Below are 19,339 nucleotides of genomic sequence, written 5' to 3' on the forward strand. Positions count from 1 at the left end.
ACAATAAGTAGACTGTAGTACTAGTGTGTAGACTTTCTTGTTTTTTTTGCCAAAATGTCTGTTGAAGATGACACTGAGACTCAGATGGAAGATGCCGGTAAATGCTCAGGCTGTTCCAGAACACTTATTTTAACGGTGTGTTTCACAGCTATTGGTGGGACCTTCCAATATGGCTACAACATCTCAATCATCAACTCTCCCACAAGCCATATCCAGGGCTTCATTAACGACACATACACGGAACGATGGGGCACTGGACTGGACACCCTGCAGGTAACATTAGTATGGACTTTAATTGTAGCTGCTTTCTCACTGGGGGGGTTGATTGGGGCCCTGGTGGCTGGGCCAATGTCTGTGCGCTTAGGGAGGAAGCACTCCCTACTCATCAACAACTCCTTCTTGTTTCTTGGTGCCATAATAGTGTTGGCAAGCAGGCCATTGAGGTCATTTGAGATGATCGCCGTAGCACGTTTTCTGGTAGGAATCAACGCAGGGGTCAGTATGAATGTCCAGCCTATGTACTTTGGCGAGAGCTCCCCAAAAAACCTCAGAGGTGCTGTGGCCTTATCCTCAGCCGTTTTCACCGCATTCGGGATATTTGCTGGACAGGTGGTTGGCCTCACTGAGCTGCTCGGCACGGAATATCTCTGGCCTTACCTTCTAGCTAGCAATGCTCTCCCCGGTATGATCCAGCTTGTGACTTTACCATGGTTCCCTGAAAGCCCCCGGTACCTGCTCATCAACCGGGGAGACAGAGAGGCTTGTACCATGGCTCTGGGTCGGCTTCGTGGCGGGGTGGTCCCCATCTGGGAAATGGAAGAGATGCTTGAGGAAGAACGGCAACAAAAGGCTGTGTCCAGAACCGGATCTGCTGCTGCTTCCAAGACAATGTGGGCTCTGTTGATGGATCGTGATGTACGTCCCCAACTCAGGGTAGCCATGCTTGCTAGCAGCGCCATGATGCTCTGTGGAAATGACTCCATCTACTTTTATGCCTCGTCCATATTCCAGAAAGCTGGAATCCCCCCAGAAAAGATACAGTATGTGTGCATCGGCACAGGGGCCTCAGAGTTCACTGCTGCCATCATGTGCAACCTCTTGATTGAGCGTGTGGGCCGCCGGCGGCTCCTGGCTGGGGGTTACGCACTCATGGCCTGCTGGGCAGTAGTCTTCACTATCGCACTGTCACTCCAATCCCAGGGCGTACCGGGGATGCCCTATCTCAGTCTGGTCTGTGTCTTCGCATACATCCTCAGCTTTGGCATGGGACCTGCTGGTGTCACAGGGATCCTACCAGCAGAGATCTTCGACCAGGCAGCACGGCCTGCGGCGTACATGATCGCAGGGTCGCTTATGTGGATCAACCTCTTAGTAGTTGGCATGGCTTTCCCCTTCCTTGTGAAAGGTCTGGGGGCATTTTGTTTCTTGCCATTCTGTGCAGTCTGCATCATAGCCGCCCTTCTCTTGGGGGCTTATTTGCCCGAGACCAAGGGCAAGACCCTGGCACAGATCACTGCAGAGTTTGATAGGAAGAATAGAAGGAATAAGCAGCCAGATGACCACTATGAGCTGGGTAATGTATGCGCCCTGGATACAAATCCTGACCCTAAGCACGAGGATGAGGGGGGTCTGGAAAACCACCAGGGGTAGAGGATGGAGGGTTCTCACACACAGTAGTGTCTTTAATAGTCAGTACAATTGTCACTTTTCTTGGTAACGATGGTATAAATTATTTCATAAATGCTAAATTAAGTGTCTTACCTATGATAAAACAATTCGATTAGGAAACTATGAAAAATGGCAATTCCTTCAGGTTCCATAAGTTGGCATTGATTTTGGCATTGATAAGTTGGCATTGATTTTAATGTATGTGAAATTCCTTATGTGCCTGTCCTGTGAAGTCTACACACATTCTTAAATGCTCCCAAAATAATGTATTACCAAATAGCAGTCTGTTATATAACGTGGACTGAAGTTGTTTTTATTCGACAATCAAGATGGGTTTATCTTTAAGACATGTATATTTGCAAATGGCAATACTACCAATTTCTATTGTATTTCACACAGAATTCTTGACTACTGCCCATAAAAACATGTATAACATGTATATTCCCATGGGGAAATTAAGGTGCCATTACAGAAGCAGAAACACAGAACACAATTTAAAAAGCCAAACTGAGATAGATAAGAATAAAAGAACACTGTCACTAAACATCAGTGCTGGGTCTGAAAGAGTTGCATAGATAAAAAGATCACCAGTGAATATATGCATGGATATACATCTATCGACAATGAATAGGAATGGCTAGATGTGCAGAATATCACTAATGAATATGCTACTGATTACTGAATATATCAACAGGCCTTCAACAATGGATATTATAAATGTATTGTATAAATGTACTGGACTATCATCAATATATGAAAGAATATATGTCTCAACAGTTATCCTTAATGGGCATCTTTCATGGTTCTGTTAACTTCTGTAGTGTACATCCCAGTAGTCGTGTGCAATTGCACCAGAGTCTCGCAGGAGTCAGTAATCCCAAAGAACAGAACAGTCAGTGACCCGGTCACTGGCAGAGTCTGTGGCTGAATGTGCTCCTCATCCCTTCTAGCAACAGTATGAGAGTGGTTCATCAGGATTCTATAGTCTAGCTTCTGATTAGCTCTCGTCCATAGCCTTAGGGACTTAACATGAAGTCCTTAAGGCTATGGACCAGAGCTAGCTTCTGATTACTGTTGTTATGTACTGCTGTTGTGGTGTCATATTTTATGTTATTTTAGTGTTTTTTGTTGAAATACGCCCTTTTCATCCTCAGTGATGCATTGACTGTATGTCGGAAAGTGCAGCTGTGCTCTTTTTATATCACCAAATTAAATCAATGAATGAATGAATCAACCTCCCACAACTACCTCCAGATTATCCAGTTTAGTGTCAAACTACGGATCTATGATCTAGCCTTTCTCACCAGCTTGTTGCATGTCCCCTGGATAAAGCAAGAATCACATGGTACAATCCAGACTGTTAATTTAATCAACCATTCTAAATGGTTTGCACTGTTTTTCCTTTATCTTATTCTGCATGTTGACGTGTGTTAAATGAACAATTCTACTTGATATTTTCAAAGTGGTGCTTACTGCTTAGTACTGCACTACATTCCATCACATGGTAAGCTGCCTGAAACAATTTTGACCTATTTAACTTATCTAGAGAGTTATATTCCAATATTTCTCTCATTTTGAACATTTAAAATAAGTATATTTCAGTCCATAAATGCATGTAGAGCTAGTGAATGCAGTTTCATATATGGCCAGTAGATGTCACTGTTGATATACATTTATTTTCCTTATAGAATAACTTGCTTCCTGTCAGAACAAGTGCCGGTCATTCTATTCTATTCTGCCATGAACTGAAAATATATCTGTAGTATCTGGTGTAGTTAGGAAAATAAGCTTATTCAATATTGCATTCATCATAACTTCCTTTGGATAGATACCTCATAAGGGAATAGTGAGCTAACACAGTATCTGTCTTAAATTTGTACTAAATTTCAATAAGGAAAACAATTAAAAGAGAACTGAACTATTCTCCCAAAATAACTGATTTAGCATGTCAACTTTTGAATTTATCTATGCACTGATCAAAATATCGTACTCTTTCCAAAGCATTTCATAATTATCCTGATTATGCTGTTTTATGATTGTCTACAGTACACAGTTCTCAGGGTATGTTTAATATTGTCGTCATTAATGAAAATATCTATCCCATTGTATTAGATTATATATTTATGCCTCTGTAAAATCATCTATTTCTATTTAAAAAAAAACAATTTTATTCAATTGCGTCAAATGTTTATTCTTGGTTGGTTTAATTTGAATATATACCCCGGGTTTGACAGATCTGAAACGTCAACCTATACCTCAAACCCTAACCTAACCATAACCGCGAGCACGGGAGCAACGCATGTCCGACTAATGCTCCGTCGGAATTACGTGCGGATCCCCTGGAAGAATGACCAAAATGTCTAAAATTAGACACATTATATCCAGTAATGCATTTATGGGCATCCGGATGTGTAGTGATGGAGGCATGTGATTTATTTCTCCCTGAGAAGCCATGTGTTTTTTTCTGTTTTATTGTTTATATATTGTTTTATATGGTTATATATAATATATATATATTTATTAATATTTATTTATTTATTTTTCAGTTGCTACAATGGCCAGGTCTCGCTTGTAAAAATGAATGTCAAATAAAATGACTGCCAGAACATTTATGAATAAATAGTTGTTTATTGATTTATGTTTAAAGTTGTGAGAAATTATGCAGGTACAATATAGAAACGGTCAGTTTTCATCTGTGACTGTCAGTGTTTCACTCTGGAGTGAAGGAGAGAACGGTGGGAGATATTTAGACATCTAGTGGAGTAGGGCTCCCATAGGGCGGACAATTAAAGCCTGGACACAGTTCTGCCTAATTTGCGCAAAGAAATTTGCCCAGAAAAGGGATGCTATGGGGGTCCTTTTTTATTATCTGAATACACTGTTCTGTGTAAGTGTACACTGAAAATAAATGACAATTTGAATCGACCATAAAGGCTACAAATAGTATATAGTAGTTTTATAGTATAGTATTGTATCGTATGTTTTGGTCTGATAATCCACTCTAAATCCACTGCTCCATTGGGATCAAGATAATCCAGATTTTTTTTAATCGAACCCAATCCTATGTTTTTGTTTGTTGAACTACCCATTTTGAGGACTTGATTTCCTGATCTGATGGGAGTGATCCAAATCCAGATTTTTGGTTTTTGACTACCCAAAATCCAAATCTGACCCAATCAGATGGGGAGTTACAGTTTTGAACTCGTGGGCCCTGTGGTTCTGACCATTGCCTGTTGATTGTAGTGTGTTGTGGGTTCTTGCCTGAGTCAGTGAGCTAACCTCTTTTTCTTAATGTTTGAATTAAATAGATTGCTCCGCCTTTCTACTCCTACTCGCCCGAACGTTAACGCTTTCTTAATTACGTTTAATCACATTATGTTGGCTCCCTTCTCTCCCAGACACTAATCCTGACAAACCACCCACGTACACAAACTGATAGCATTGTCTATGTCGAAGGTACTGCTTAGATCTTTGAGCAGTATATAAAAGGTTATTGCATGGTTCATAAGGTTTCTTCTTGGGTAACAAATCACATGCTTAAGTCAGTGTCCTCATTGAAAGAGAAAGAGACGGCAAGATGGAAATAAGTGCATTTTGTTCTGTCCTTGTGTTATGTTAGGATCAAAGAATTTACCGGTAACTCACTCGCTCGTCTTTTTTTGCCAAGAACGTCTTTTGAGGTATTTTTGGTGTTTCCACTAGATGGCACGATTGGCTAGCATATTTATATTTATTGTTTTCTTTTATATGGACCCACGGGTCTGAAATGAAGTTTATATATATATGGTCCACTGTGCAATTAAGTCTCAATGGGGCTTTGACGTGGGACATTTCCCACCAAGCTCCCACTCTGATACTTTTTTCCACATCCTCATATTTCACTTCCTTGTTTCGTTCCAATTTGGCATGACAACTTTAATGGGCTCTAACTACTCAACACGTTTTTTCATTTTTTTTCATGAAAACACAACAACAACCAACGATTCGGTGTGCAATCTAAAACACATGGAAGGCAATTGTGACAACATGAGAACGGGGCAAATTTGATTTCTTAGTCAATGAGTTTAATAGAACTCAGTATAGAAGTATGATAATGAGAAATGCTCTGGCAGCAAAGCATGCAATAAAGAGGAGAACGTCAAACATCATTTGAAGATTAACATGAAAGAAGAATCTAATCTTTGGATCTGCCAGCACAGTGCATTCTTCTGTGGATTAGTCCAGTCCTGACTGGATCCGTTTAAAAGTAAAAACAAAACAAAAATAGCTAATGTTTTTTATCATCTGTGAGTTAGCTGAGCTGAGCAAATGAAATCTCTCTACGGCAATGCATAAGTTAAGGCCCAAACCGCAGTTTTAAGGACATGTCACACCAATGCAACCCCTTGTAACTGCCATTGGGGATAATGGTTTCATGCAACTACATGCAACTCGCAAACGTTTGGTTGCAAGGAGTTGCATGATTGCATCATTGGTGCGGTTTGGGCCTACCACAAATTCAGACACACACAAAACACTCAAACTATTAATATTGCATCAAATCTTTTAGTTTTTTAGTTTGTTTGTTTTTGGTTTCCATTTGTTTTTGATTGACTGGAACATTGGGAGAAGGGGTACTATGAGAACTGGTAATATGAGATTTTTGTAGTTGTGTTGCAAAAGGTAGGCTATTTTATATTTGAGGTATCTGTAGAACTGGTTTGAAGTGTGTTTGCAGAAGTGGCAGGAATAGGGAGTGATGATGAGAGAAGGGATAGACTACAGGAATAGAGCATCATGAACTGGCGGATATCTTCGCCACACTCACTGTAATCAGTTGAAGGGGGTTCCTCTGGCAACCAGAAGTGGAGAACGTAACTGGTGGTGCAATAGGTGGCTGAAGCGCTTGCATTTTAATTGACTGTCAATTCCCTTTGATAAACAGAAAGAGGTTGCTTGGCATCTGAGATAGAGAAACACAATAAGGGCCAAGGGGAGCTTGCTGGATGACATTCTATAGACAAAGAAAATGGAAATTGCCAGGTGTGTGCAAGGGAGTAATTACAGTATGGGATACGTTTCCTCGTATAAAAATATATATAATATAATAATCCCAATAATATCGGACAACAACATCACCACGGGAACATCAAAACCTGTGGTGTTAGTGTTCTGGCTGATGTAGCATGTAAAAATAACATGAAATTGTGTGTGTGTGTGTGTGTCTGTCTGTCTGTCTGTCTGTCTGTCTGTCTGTCTGTCTGTCTCACTTCTCTGTCTCTCTTTCTCCATTGTGTCACTTATAGTTTATCTTTTTTCTTTTAAAAAAGTTAGAAAATCCCCTCGCAACAGGAAAGGTCAAGCAATCAAAAAGACCCTTTGCCATTTGGTCATCTCATAGGAACTGGCTGGTCTGTGCTGATGGCTGTGAGGATTTTGATGAGTCCACCTGTTGTCTGGGTCATAATGTCCTGCTGTCCAGTCCATCACATTCACAAGTGAACAGAAGTGACAAATGTTTTTGTCTCTTAGTCCAAATTCCTAAATATTTCAAGCCCAAACCAACAGCTGGTTGCTGCATATTATGATTTACAGTACTGTACATGCTTGTTTTGCCGCACGACAACAAGTAAGCGTGCGTGTGAAAACATCTTGGCAGATGCTCCCTGTCACTTTGGCCTTGACATCTCTGGCTGACACAGGAGCTATCAGCAACCATCACTCAAGAAGCCTTTTCAAATCGACAAGAGGGGAAATGCAATGAGACATTATATTGATTTCCTCATAACATCATTTAGCCTCTTAGTGACAGTCAGCGGAAAAAAGACAAGAGATATAGATATTAATATAGTATTTAGATTGTTGGATGCGATGGCTTGCTTGTTAGCTACGTTGATTTTCATCCATTCCACACAACCATACCAGAAGAGAAGCCTGGGTATAATGTATATACACAATACAATCCAGAATATTACACACTGTGTATTGATAATACACACTGTGCTGTGCAGGTGGGCTTATCCTTCTGGCATTATTTATTTCTATTTTTTTGTAATTGTGTGACAGAAATATAATGATCGAGAAAAATTGCCTCATCTCTTTCTTCCCACCTTGCAGAGAGAACATGTTTAGAAGTGAACAAGAGCCATTGCTAAGGTAATTGGCACCTGGTGACTGCAGCTTTTCATTCAGTCTGGCTGCAGCTGCCAACGACCGGGAATATTGGACAATTTGTCATGTCAAGTCGATCTTTATTTGTAAAGAACATATAATAAGGCAGAGATACGAAAAAAGGTGTGTGTGTGTGTGTGTGTGTGTGTGTGTGTGTGTGTGTGTGTGTGTGTGTGTGTGTGTGTGTGTGTGTGTGTGTGTGTGTGTGTGTGTGTGTGTGTGTGTGTGTGTGTGTGTGTGTGTGTGTGTGTGTGTGTGTGTGTGTGTGTGTGTGTGTGACAACGTGAATGTAGATCAGCTATTCTCATTATTCGTTGTACAACATATAGTGATTCATTTAATGATTAGGGCAAATTAAGCATATCGCCATATCACATAAGCGCACGCAGAGAGGCCTGTCTAGGGAACGTTCCTTTTTGTCCTGATGGCAAAGAGGGGATGAAAGGGCTGTAAATAACGCAGCCATAATACACCCAGATTCAGTGCTGCTTCTAACTGATTTATTTTTGAGTGGTGATAGGAACAGCAATGTCCCTATGTTCTAACCTATGTCCCGATGTTTAGAGTACCAACCAGTCGCTTCAGGCTGGTTTTTAGAAAAAAAGCCTTTTATCAGTGCAAACGACACACTTTCAAACCATAATGTGGTGCAGACTTGCAGTCAGTTTTCAGCAGTATTTATCTGTGCTTCCTCTAGTCTACAATCTTGGCATCAGAAGGGAGACGGAGGTTGACGAATGAATGCATAAAGCTTGATTTGTAGTTCTACTCAATATGAGCTGAGGATTAGGCTTGGAGAGGCTTCTAATCAATCATCATTGAGAGTGAGCGCATCCCCCCCCCCCCTGGAGTATATAGGTTGTATAGCTTGGCGAGAGAAGGAACTCATTCGATATCATTAGTTCTATAGCCGAGTCCAACTGAGCTCTCATACATCTCTTTTTTCTGGAGTGATTTATTATTATTTCCCAGATTGGCATTCTGATTAACAGCCTCATTAGGCCCTGATCGTGTACTCTTAACATTTTGTAGTTTGTACTGTTAACAATCTAGAAATGTCAGCTCATTGTATTATTGCAATTACCGCTCTGGATAACACCACCACCAGAGTGCCTATTATTTGTTATATCACTGCATCCACTGGTATATTACGGTCTTCAGCCCTAACCATACTATTCACTTCTTACTCTTTCCAGCCTGTTGAACCCCTCTCTGCCCTCACTGACCACATAGAGCAGGGCTGTCCACTGATTTATGTAATGTCTGCCCTCATGACATCTTCACCATCTGCCCACAGGTAGTGTATGCATACCAAAGTGCTCCAGACAAGGCATTTGACTTCCTCCACCGTCTTTCACGTCCTCAAAGCTGGGCAAAGACAGATCGGGGCATGGGTCACTAGTGGAGCAGCAAGGAGACCGAGAAAAGAGGGTGGAGGAGCTAGAGAGAGGCAACTCTGCTATGGCAGCATCAGAATCTGTTCAGTGTTTATTGGAGGAGTTTCAAAACCCATGTAGACCCTAAGCCATAAGACCTCTGAACTCCAAAAGTACAGCAGACATTATTTCTTTGAGTGTTATGTGAGGTCACAGCACTATCGGTGAGATGTCAGAGCTCTGAAAAAGGCACTGACCCCTTATCTGTGTGTGATTGTGTTTTTAAATGTGTTTAAAATGTGCATTGATGAGTGCTATCAGTCAGAAATGTAAACAGCATGACGGTACAGTAAGACAAAGATAAAAGGATAACACAAAAGTCCTGGGGACTTATCAACATAGCATCCAAAAATGTATACATGTCATCAACAAATACACTATTATTTACTACAAAAGGGATGGGAAAGTTACATTTACATTTACCTCCCCCCTTTTTTTCTTTTTTTTTGGGGAATTATGGGCATCACCTGTCAGTCATTTGTTTCATTTGAGTGATCCCTGTCAGTCAATAATGTGTGAACACATCCTGAAGGGTCATTAGTCTGCCTACCGGTATAATTCACATTTCACACAAGGCCTCACGGGACACTGGAAACTCATGGATGGATACCTAACACAGAGCGCTGAAGCGGAATGATGAGAAAACATTCCAGGCTTGAACAGGCCTGGAATAGCCCCTTAAAAGGGGCTATTGATTGTTTGATCTGGCTGACTGTGATCCATATACGTCCATGAGCTTGACTCACGTCTGATTTGTCGTAGTATAGTGAACATTTTGGAGTAATTGCGAACGCAGTGAGCACTTACTATGAGACCTAGCAGATCATGTCTGTCTGTCTGTCCGTGTGTCCCCCCTTTGTGCCCATATATGGAGCTGATGCAACACACTCCATATTTGGACGTATAGCTGCTTTAAAAAAATATATATATATGTACGAGCTGCGTTCGCTTCCCGCGTTTGCGCGTCTTACTGGTGATTAGACAGACAGCATTGTAATATATTGTTAATTCCTCACCACAGTCTAGCAATACTGTATTGAATTCATACATAAAGTAAAGCATATTCTATTACATATTCTCCATGGGTGACAGACATTTCTCAAGCATTGTAATGTCTGGAACAGACGAACACAAGTTCATAGCAAGGAACCAGTGATTGACTGTGAGTGAGATGAATAACCAGTGAATCATTGAATTTATAGAAGCTGAGACCTGTTGTATTGTGTAGAACGTGGGGGATCATGGAGAAAGCAGAGGACGTTTAATGAGATTCCTGGCAGCTAAACACATCCATCATAGTGACAGGAGGTGTGATTAACCCAGCCACCTGCTCTGAGTGCTGCCTTCGGGATTAATGTCGCTCCCTGTGTCCCGCTGCCATCTTGTCTCTTCCAGTATACCCCACGATGCTCTCTTTCTGTTTGTTGTCTCCACCAGCCGAAGGCGGAAGGCATGGGGAGAGTATGTTTTGCACTCTGTCCATCTGTCCGTCTGCGTACAGCTAATCTCCGGCACCGTTGGCCCGGTCACGGCCAAACTGTGCACACACACTCCCTGGATGCCGACGACGAACCTTTGTGTTTTGCACACAAATAAATGTGTGCAAAACTCATTTATTTATATTACTTTATCCATACATCATGCAAATCAGTATAGTCATGTGATTTGCAGGATTGATACATTTCGAACTAAATGCCTCAAATCATGAACACAGCGTGCGTTTTCTGTGAAATTATGCACACACATTCTCACTAGGCAGAGGAAGAAAAATTCTAATCAGCCTCATACTGGCGCTATAACAGGCCAATTCACGTTCTTACCTAAAACTGCTGGTGAGCCAGAGGGGCACTTTTTCTAGTTTCCTTCTTTTTCGTGTCATTGTCTATTTTTCTTTCCCGATTCAAGCCTTCCTTTTCTTTCTCTCCTTCCTACCGACAGATGGGTCATACCTTGCTCAAATTACTAGCTCACCAGCAGTAGCCTAAATCTTCAATAAGAAGAAGCACGAGGCCTTTGTTATAGTAACGTTACTCCATGTGATGTCAAAAAGATATGTCTATATGGTTTGATGGGAATTACAGAAACTGTAATATACTAAACTAAATATTTGGAAATTGGCATTAAGTAATGTAAAGTATGCACTATTAGAACATGCTTGCACATTTGACAATTAGTATAATATTTCCAGAGTTTATTAGGCCCAACCACACCAATGATTCGCCATGCAACCCCTTGCAACCAAACGGTTGTGAGTAGGTTCATAGATGCATGCAACCATTATCCACAATAGCAGTTGCAAGGAGATGCATTGGTGTGATGCAAGGAGTTGTGACTAGTTGCATTGGTGTGGTTTGGGCCCAACATTGCCCTTTCTTGGATGCTGTTATGGTTGATAAAGCCTGAGACAGCAGATGAAACAAAGACACCCCAACTTTCTGACACTGTGACAGCCCATTGAAAGGACCCATGTGAGAGCCCATTTCAGTTGTGCGTGCGTCCACCATAATTGCAGACGCTCCTTATTGGCCATTCACCATCAGCATTACTGCAATCATTAACAGTAGCTTGAAAAATCATTAACAATATCCCTAATACCTTAATTTCTACATGCCTTCCCATGCCTTTCATACTTGGGTGACTGTCTTATTATAGGAATAGTCCTAATGTTAGCTGGCCTAAGGTTCTGCATTAAAATCTCCACAGTGGAGCAATTTGAAATATGGCTGTCCATGGCATAAACTTACTAGAAAAATGTCTCTGTCTCTATGGCAACTAATATTGTTTTGTGAGAAACACAATGCTTGACTTGAAGAGAACCAAGGACGCACCATTTTGCAAATCGGACTTATCCTCTCTGCCTCACCAGTCGCTCCAAAAGATAAATGGGGAGAACAGAAAGATTGTAGGACTGAATATTCTTGTTGCATGCAATTTTCAAGCTAGACAGGGAAGATGACTGAGAATTATACTCGATTGATGATCTCTCATTCTAGAGAGAGGTCATTCCAATGAGATACAGCAGTTGATGTACATTGTGTTGGTGTACATCTGTAGCAGATATGTCTCCTACACTCAGTGTGAACATTCTGTAACCTCTGGTTTGGCACTGTGTAGTTACTGTATGTATATGTCTGTATGTATGTAATTTCTGAGTTGATTAGTGGTATAATGTGGTTACTCAGGTGGTTTGACGCGTATGTCCCTTTAATCCACCCGACACTGAAACATATCATTACGTCACCATCGTAAACCAATTATACCCTGGCATTGGTACATATCTTCATCACGTCATGGGACATACGCTTCGTAGCATGACGGAAAACATACCTGCACAGTCTGCTTCCGTATGTCCCGTGCCAGCATATGACGTCATATCATATGCTGCTAAGGGACATACGCATCGTAGCACCTGACTGATAACATTACTTGCACGCTCTGCTTGAGCAAGTAATTATAATGAATCATCTGTGGCAGTAGCTATATAGAAAAAACCTCCACAGCAATGTCAGTCGCTCTCTGCACACAAAGTTTGAACCATTGACCAATCGGGCAGGATTGGAAGCAGCAAAGATTCTAGATTTGGCATAGTTCTCTAGGTCGTCCTCAGACGAGCCCTCCATCGTCGCTTCCAGTCATCCCAGTTCTCCATACATACATACTTTGCGCTCCTACGTATTTCTTGAGTACAAGTACATCCACACATGTTAATGTCGGACGTCCTCATGACCGGTGCCAGCGTGTTGGTTCCCACAGCACTAGTTTGCTGAATGGCGTGGTGTCTATGGCAGTGTCCTGCTAGTCTCATTCTCCTGGCTGCTATTTTCTGGCTCACCCTTGGCATTCCATCATACAGATTCTTTAGGCAATTTAGGCATTTAGCAGACGCTCTTAATCCAGAGTGACTTACATTAAGCAAGAACAAAAAGCATGGCAATAGCACATAACATGAAATATGCGTAAGCTAAGAACGTAACAGTGGAATATCTATATAATGACACTATAAACTATACATATATACTATACTATGCTATACATATGTAGTATGTACTATGAAGTGCTATGACTACACACAATGCAATTCTAGTGCTATAACATGCTATAAGTCAGCACATGCCGGTAGGCCAGTAAGGAGGGAGTTACAATAGTCAAGTTTTGACAAGACTGTTTTAGGAGCTGGGCTGACTCCTGGGTGAGGAACGGTCTAATTCGTTGTATGTTATAGACTAGAGTGTGAACCTACAGGATCAAGTGACAGCTGTGATGTGTGTTTTGAGAGCTGAGTGTCCAAGTACGGCATGCAGCATTCTGGTGTAGCACCCAGAGACGTCTGCAGGGCTGGCTCTAGGGTACAGCATTCACTGCTGTATAGGAGAACAGACTCTACCGTTGCATAGAAGAAGCTGAGTTTGGTTTGACGGGGGTTGGAGTTCCATATTGGCCATACCGTTCAGGGCCCTTCATGCACAAGTGCCTTCCTCACTTTAAGATCTTCCTCCGTTGAGTTGACCCATGAGACCAGGTACTTGAAGTCCTTGACTTCCTTCATAGCAGTGTCTCCTGTTGTCAGAGGTGTATGCTCCGATGGGATGTTATAGGTGATAACTTCAGTTGTCTTGGCATTCAACCGGAGGCCAACCTTGGCACACTCTGACGCCACGCCACAGCTTGTTCCACGTGGTCGGAGAGCAGTGTGTAAATATATAAAGTTGTCCCTTATCAGATCCCCACACACAATAACTTACATACATGTCCAAAGTAAACGTACACACAGAGATTACAGAGACTGCAGAGTCCTACAGACCACTCACACTAACATCAGATGAGTATCATAGGCCTGACTTAAATATTTAAAACTCAATTGAATGTTATACTTTGTCACATACAGTGTTGTGTGGAAAAATCTGCTTGGATTGTCTATTTTCGCTATTTACTGTTTTATCTTTTGAAAAATTCTTCGTCTATAATGACATGCTCAAAATAGGGATGCCGGGTTTCATGACATTCATTTTAATTTCTTTTTCTTTTTTCTTTGAGGTTTTATGACCTCAATTACACCCCCACAACCTGAACTTTGAACACTCAATGTATTTTCGGTGGACTGGGCTTTTCTCTGAAAGAAAACCATTACAAAAACCTTTTTTTATGTCACGCCCTTTAACATTTCCACTCTAGATCAATTATTCAAGTCTATTGATCTAAGGTTTCACTAGATTAGGGGACCAGGGGACCCACGCATGGTCCCCTGGTCACAATCATGTTGGCAGCGTAGCACGCCAGCAATAAAAAAGGTAACTATTTGTGTGGGCCTGACAGTCTCCAGGGGGCTGGAGCACACAAGGGAGGTTACTTGAGATGTGCGTACACATACTTTGCAGCAAAACACAGACGTTTCTCTCCCTCTCTCTCGCACGCACGCACGCAAGCAAGCACGCAGGCACTCCACACCACACACACACACACGCACACACACACACACACACACACACACACACACACACACAGTGCACACACCCACACATAAGTGTCTCCCCCTCTCCAGTGAATGAGTCATGCTGCATATAGCATTGAAGAGAATATAGATTATAGTAGGATCAATGTCAGCCCTCTTTCTGTTTCCTCTTCCTCTCCATCTCTCTTTCTATGCCTACCATGTTGCATTTAATCAGACTCACCCTGACTACACATATAAGAGTGCATTCTGTTTCCACACTTATTCTCAGCTGAGAGGGTGGAGACTCTGGCAAAGGACTTGCAGAGATGCTGAACTGACAATCTACACAGTGCCACACTGCCATGGCCTATTAATGTGTGATGCAAAACATTTGCCACCTGCTCTAATTTGTTACCTTGGAATGTTAGAACAGCTGGAGCCTAGGCACACTTTTATTTATTTTTAGATCTTTATAGGCTCACAGGCTTCAACATAATTCCCATCCAACCTTCTGAGAGACGTAAACAAAACTTCCTCAACATCTTTTTCACAGGAAAGGTGTAAAATGTGAGGGCTATACATATACCTTCCCAATAGATTTTTCTGTTCATAACACATCTTTACATAATTGTATGCATACTGTAGTTCAGTATTGTTTGTAACTGTCAGTACATTACTTGAATCAATATTCAATTGTTAGTGAATAGTTCAGTCATATTTGTTCACCGTCCTATAATAATCAAAAGTACCCAGCAAAGTGCTTCTGCCTGCAACACACAAAGCATTGAAGTTGAGAAGTTCAATTTTGCCCCTGCCACAGTACGGTGGGACAGAGCAGCAGCCAACCAGAAGCGTGCTGTGCTCTGAAGAAGGCATTGGAATACGCATGCAGGCAGACATAAAGCACAGAAACTGACTATTGTGTGGAACTTATGACACTGATGAAGGCTGGATATCCAACACATTTGTCTCCTGTCCAACATGCAAGAATAAATAACTGAAATGCAGTCTTGGTATGTGCGACCCATTACCGTTATACTTATGGAAGTAGTGAATATTGATTACAAGTTCCATACACCAGCAACTACATGACTGCATGGCTCTGTCTGTCGATTTGCCCAAATATGGAGATATCTGACATCTTAGTACTGACATCATCGACTGGCCTCCAAGTACTCTGTTTGGTCTTTGGTAGCAGAGAGGAGGCTGCAGTTTGACTACTAGTCATGTCCACATTCCCGGAATACATTGCTCAGTGTGAGAAGCATGATGGTGTGCGGTTTAGTTGGAACGTTTGGCCATCCAGCCGCCTGGATGCTTCCGGGATGGTCGTACCCATCGCCGCCCTCTTCACTCCTCTGAAGGAACGGCCTGACCTCCCTCCCATCCAGTATGAACCAATTCTCTGCAGCAGAGCCACCTGCAGAGCTGTCCTCAACCCCCTGTGTCGGGTTCACTACAAAGACAAGTTGTGGACCTGTAACTTCTGTTACCAAAACAACCACTTTCCTCCAACCTATGCTGGTATTTCCGAGGTGAACCAACCTGCTGAGCTACTTCCTCAATTCTCCACTATAGAGTATGTTATAAAGTGTGGTCCTCAGGTGCCCTTGGTCTTCCTGTATGTTGTGGACACTTGCACGGAGCATGAGGACCTGCAGGCTCTGAAGGAGTCTCTCCAGATGTCTTTGTCTCTTCTACCCCCGGCTACTCTGGTGGGACTCATCACCTTTGGTCAAATAGTTCATGTCCATGACTTGGGCTGTGAGGGAATTTCTAAGAGCTATGTGTTCAGGGGAACTAAAGACCTCAGCAGCAAACAGATCCAGGAGATGTTGGGTCTTACCAAACCACCAGTCCAGGCAAGAGGACCACAGTCCCTCCAGCAGCCCACCTCTAACAGGTTCTTGCAGCCGCTCCAGAAAGTAGACATGAACCTTATTGACCTTTTGGGGGAGCTACAGCAAGATCCCTGGCCTGTCACTCAGGGCAAAAGACCACTCCGCTCTTCGGGTGTCGCCCTATCCATTGCTGTTGGCCTACTGGAGTGTTTGTTCCCTAACACCGGAGCTCGTGTCATGATGTTTATTGGGGGTCCGGCCACTCAAGGCCCTGGCATGGTGGTGGGGGATGAACTGAAGATGCCCATCCGCTCCTGGCATGACATTGAGGAAGGCAGTGCCAAGTTTATGAAAAAAGCTACCAAACACTATGAGGCGCTGGCTAATAGAGCATCGACCAACGGCCACATCATTGACATCTATGCCTGTGCCCTCGACCAGACTGGCCTGCTGGAGATGAAATGCTGCTCTAATCATACTGGAGGGTTTATAGTCATGGCAAACTCCTTTAACACATCTATTTTTAAACAAACGTTCCAGAGAGTTTTCACCAAAGATGACCAGGGAACGTTTAAGATGGCCTTTGCTGGAACTCTGGAAGTAAAGACATCCAGAGAGCTCAAGATTTCAGGAGCCATCGGGTCATGCGTGTCCCTCAGTGCTAAAGGCCCATGTGTCTCAACTAATGAGATTGGAATAGGAGGGACCAGTCAGTGGAAGATCTGTGGTTTGGACCAAGGTACCACGCTGGCACTATACTTTGAAGTTGTCAACCAACACAATGCTCCTAGCCCTCTGGACGGTCGGGGTGTGGTCCAGTTTGTAACCAAGTACCAACACTCGTCTGGACAGAGACGCATTAGAGTTACCACTATTGCCAGGAATTGGGCAGATGCCCAGACTCGGATTCAGAACATTGCATCATCGTTTGACCAGGAGGCGGCGGCCATCTTGATGGCACGCCTGGCGGTTCACCAAGCGGAAAGTAAAGAAGCACCAGACGTACTCAGATGGCTGGACAAACAACTGATTAGACTGTGTCAGAAGTTTGGAGATTATCATAACGACGACCCAAACTCCTTCAGATTATCTGAAACCTTCTCTCTCTACCCACAGTTTATGTTCCATCTGCGTAGGTCTCACTTCCTCAAGGTTTTCAACAACAGTCCAGATGAAACTTCATATTATAGACATCAACTTATGAGACAAGATCTGACTCAGTCTCTCATTATGGTCCAACCTATTCTATATGCCTACTCTTTCAACGGACCACCTGAGCCTGTCCTGTTAGACAGCAGTAGTATTCTACCCGACAGAATCCTCCTGATGGACTCTTTCTTCCAGATACTCATCTACCATGGCGAGACTGTTTCTAAGTGGCGTCAGGCGGGCTATCAAGATATGCCAGAATATGAAAATTTCAAAAATCTTCTTCAAGCTCCAGTTGACGACGTCCAGGAACTCCTGCAAACGCGCTTCCCCATGCCAACATATATAGACACACAGCATGGAGGAAGTGAGGCCCGGTTCCTGTTGTCCAAGGTGAATCCGTCTCAAACCCACAACAACATATACGCCTGGGCCCAAGAGTCAGGTGCTTCCATCCTAACAGATGACTGCAGTCTGCAGTTGTTCATGGATCATCTGAAGAAAATTGCCGTCTCCAGCTCTGTCTGAAGTTTTCTCCACCAGACCGATCAGCACCAAATCTCTCATGCACGCCCCCATAGGGCTGTATATTTTAAATATTTAACTTAATTTGATTTGATAATGGAATTGAATGGCAATTGGCTCAAGTGAGCCAATGAGGTCCGAGCTCCACTTGGGAGAAATGCTTTCTTTATTTCCTTTTGAGAAAATATTTTCGTGCGACAGCGTTATTGTACATTATTTGTCTATGGGACCCGGCGACTAATGGTGATAGCAGGCGAACAGGCGATAAGCGGAGGAACGTCGCGCCGAAAGGATAAAATAATTCATCTTTTCGGGCGATATCGTTCGCCGATAGTGGGCGATTAGGTGATAGCCAATGAAATTCATGATCGTTTGCCGTTGTTCTCCCGCTGTTGAAACGCACTGAAAGAACTTCTAGATTTTGAGGCAGCTTTCAGCGTTCGCGTTGGGGCCCAGCGCAGACAACGCAATTGCGTTGTCTGCGTCACGATAGTTACACGCCTGTATGGGAGGCTTTAGAGTTTAGAGCAACAGCGTGCCTGTTGCCCTGGGGTCCTGACGTGAGTCCATGGGGGCCAGACGTTCACCCCGGTGTGCCTATTGTCATGGCAGACCCTGAACAGTGTTTGTGCCAAGTTTGGTGTGGATTGGAGATCAGTGTGACTGTAGCCCCAGGGGGCCCTAACCCTGTGGGGGCATTTAGATGTCATCAATATGAAGTTATTTTGATAAACATGTAACATGTAGTTTTGTTATACACTTGCTATATATTTATTTATACAGTATGTCATTTAGAAGTTAAATTATACACGGCCTAGCATCAATAATTCATGCAAATGATGCGTGTAAATACAAATGTTTAATAGTGTTACTGTTTAGAGAAGTTGTTGCGTGGAAATGAATGTAAAATGAAAAGAAAAAGAACAACTTTTTTTTTAATTGAAGAAGTTATACAGTATGACCTACTTTTGTCAGTTATGTTAACTGAATAATGGTTCTATCCACCTTTTTAGCTTAAGACCTTAAACATTCCTCTAATCTAGTGTTAATACATCTGTAATCTTTGTATAAACTTGTCTGGTGTTCTACTTTATGTAAACTATGAACCATGCTCCAAACTATGTACGCACGCGCGCACA

The 19,339-nt window shown here is 42.5% G+C and overlaps 2 protein-coding genes across 2 annotated transcripts; both read left to right on the forward strand.

Moving 5' to 3' along the window:
* Positions 1-84: 84 nt before the first annotated feature.
* On the forward strand, positions 85-1,650 carry LOC308333566 (solute carrier family 2, facilitated glucose transporter member 11-like; the record flags this gene model as incomplete). The annotated part of the gene is made up of 1 exon (XM_080790025.1): positions 85-1,650. One exon carries the CDS (start codon positions 85-87, stop codon positions 1,648-1,650), a length of 1,566 nt encoding a protein of 521 aa, XP_080646151.1.
* Positions 1,651-15,911: 14,261 nt separating this feature from the next.
* On the forward strand, positions 15,912-18,203 carry LOC308333567 (protein transport protein Sec23A-like; the record flags this gene model as incomplete). The annotated part of the gene is made up of 1 exon (XM_080790026.1): positions 15,912-18,203. One exon carries the CDS (start codon positions 15,912-15,914, stop codon positions 18,201-18,203), a length of 2,292 nt encoding a protein of 763 aa, XP_080646152.1.
* Positions 18,204-19,339: the final 1,136 nt, after the last annotated feature.

This window comes from Protomyctophum bolini (genome assembly GCF_963924005.1).
Source record: "Protomyctophum bolini genome assembly, chromosome: 18".
NCBI classification, from domain to species: domain Eukaryota; kingdom Metazoa; phylum Chordata; class Actinopteri; order Myctophiformes; family Myctophidae; genus Protomyctophum; species Protomyctophum bolini.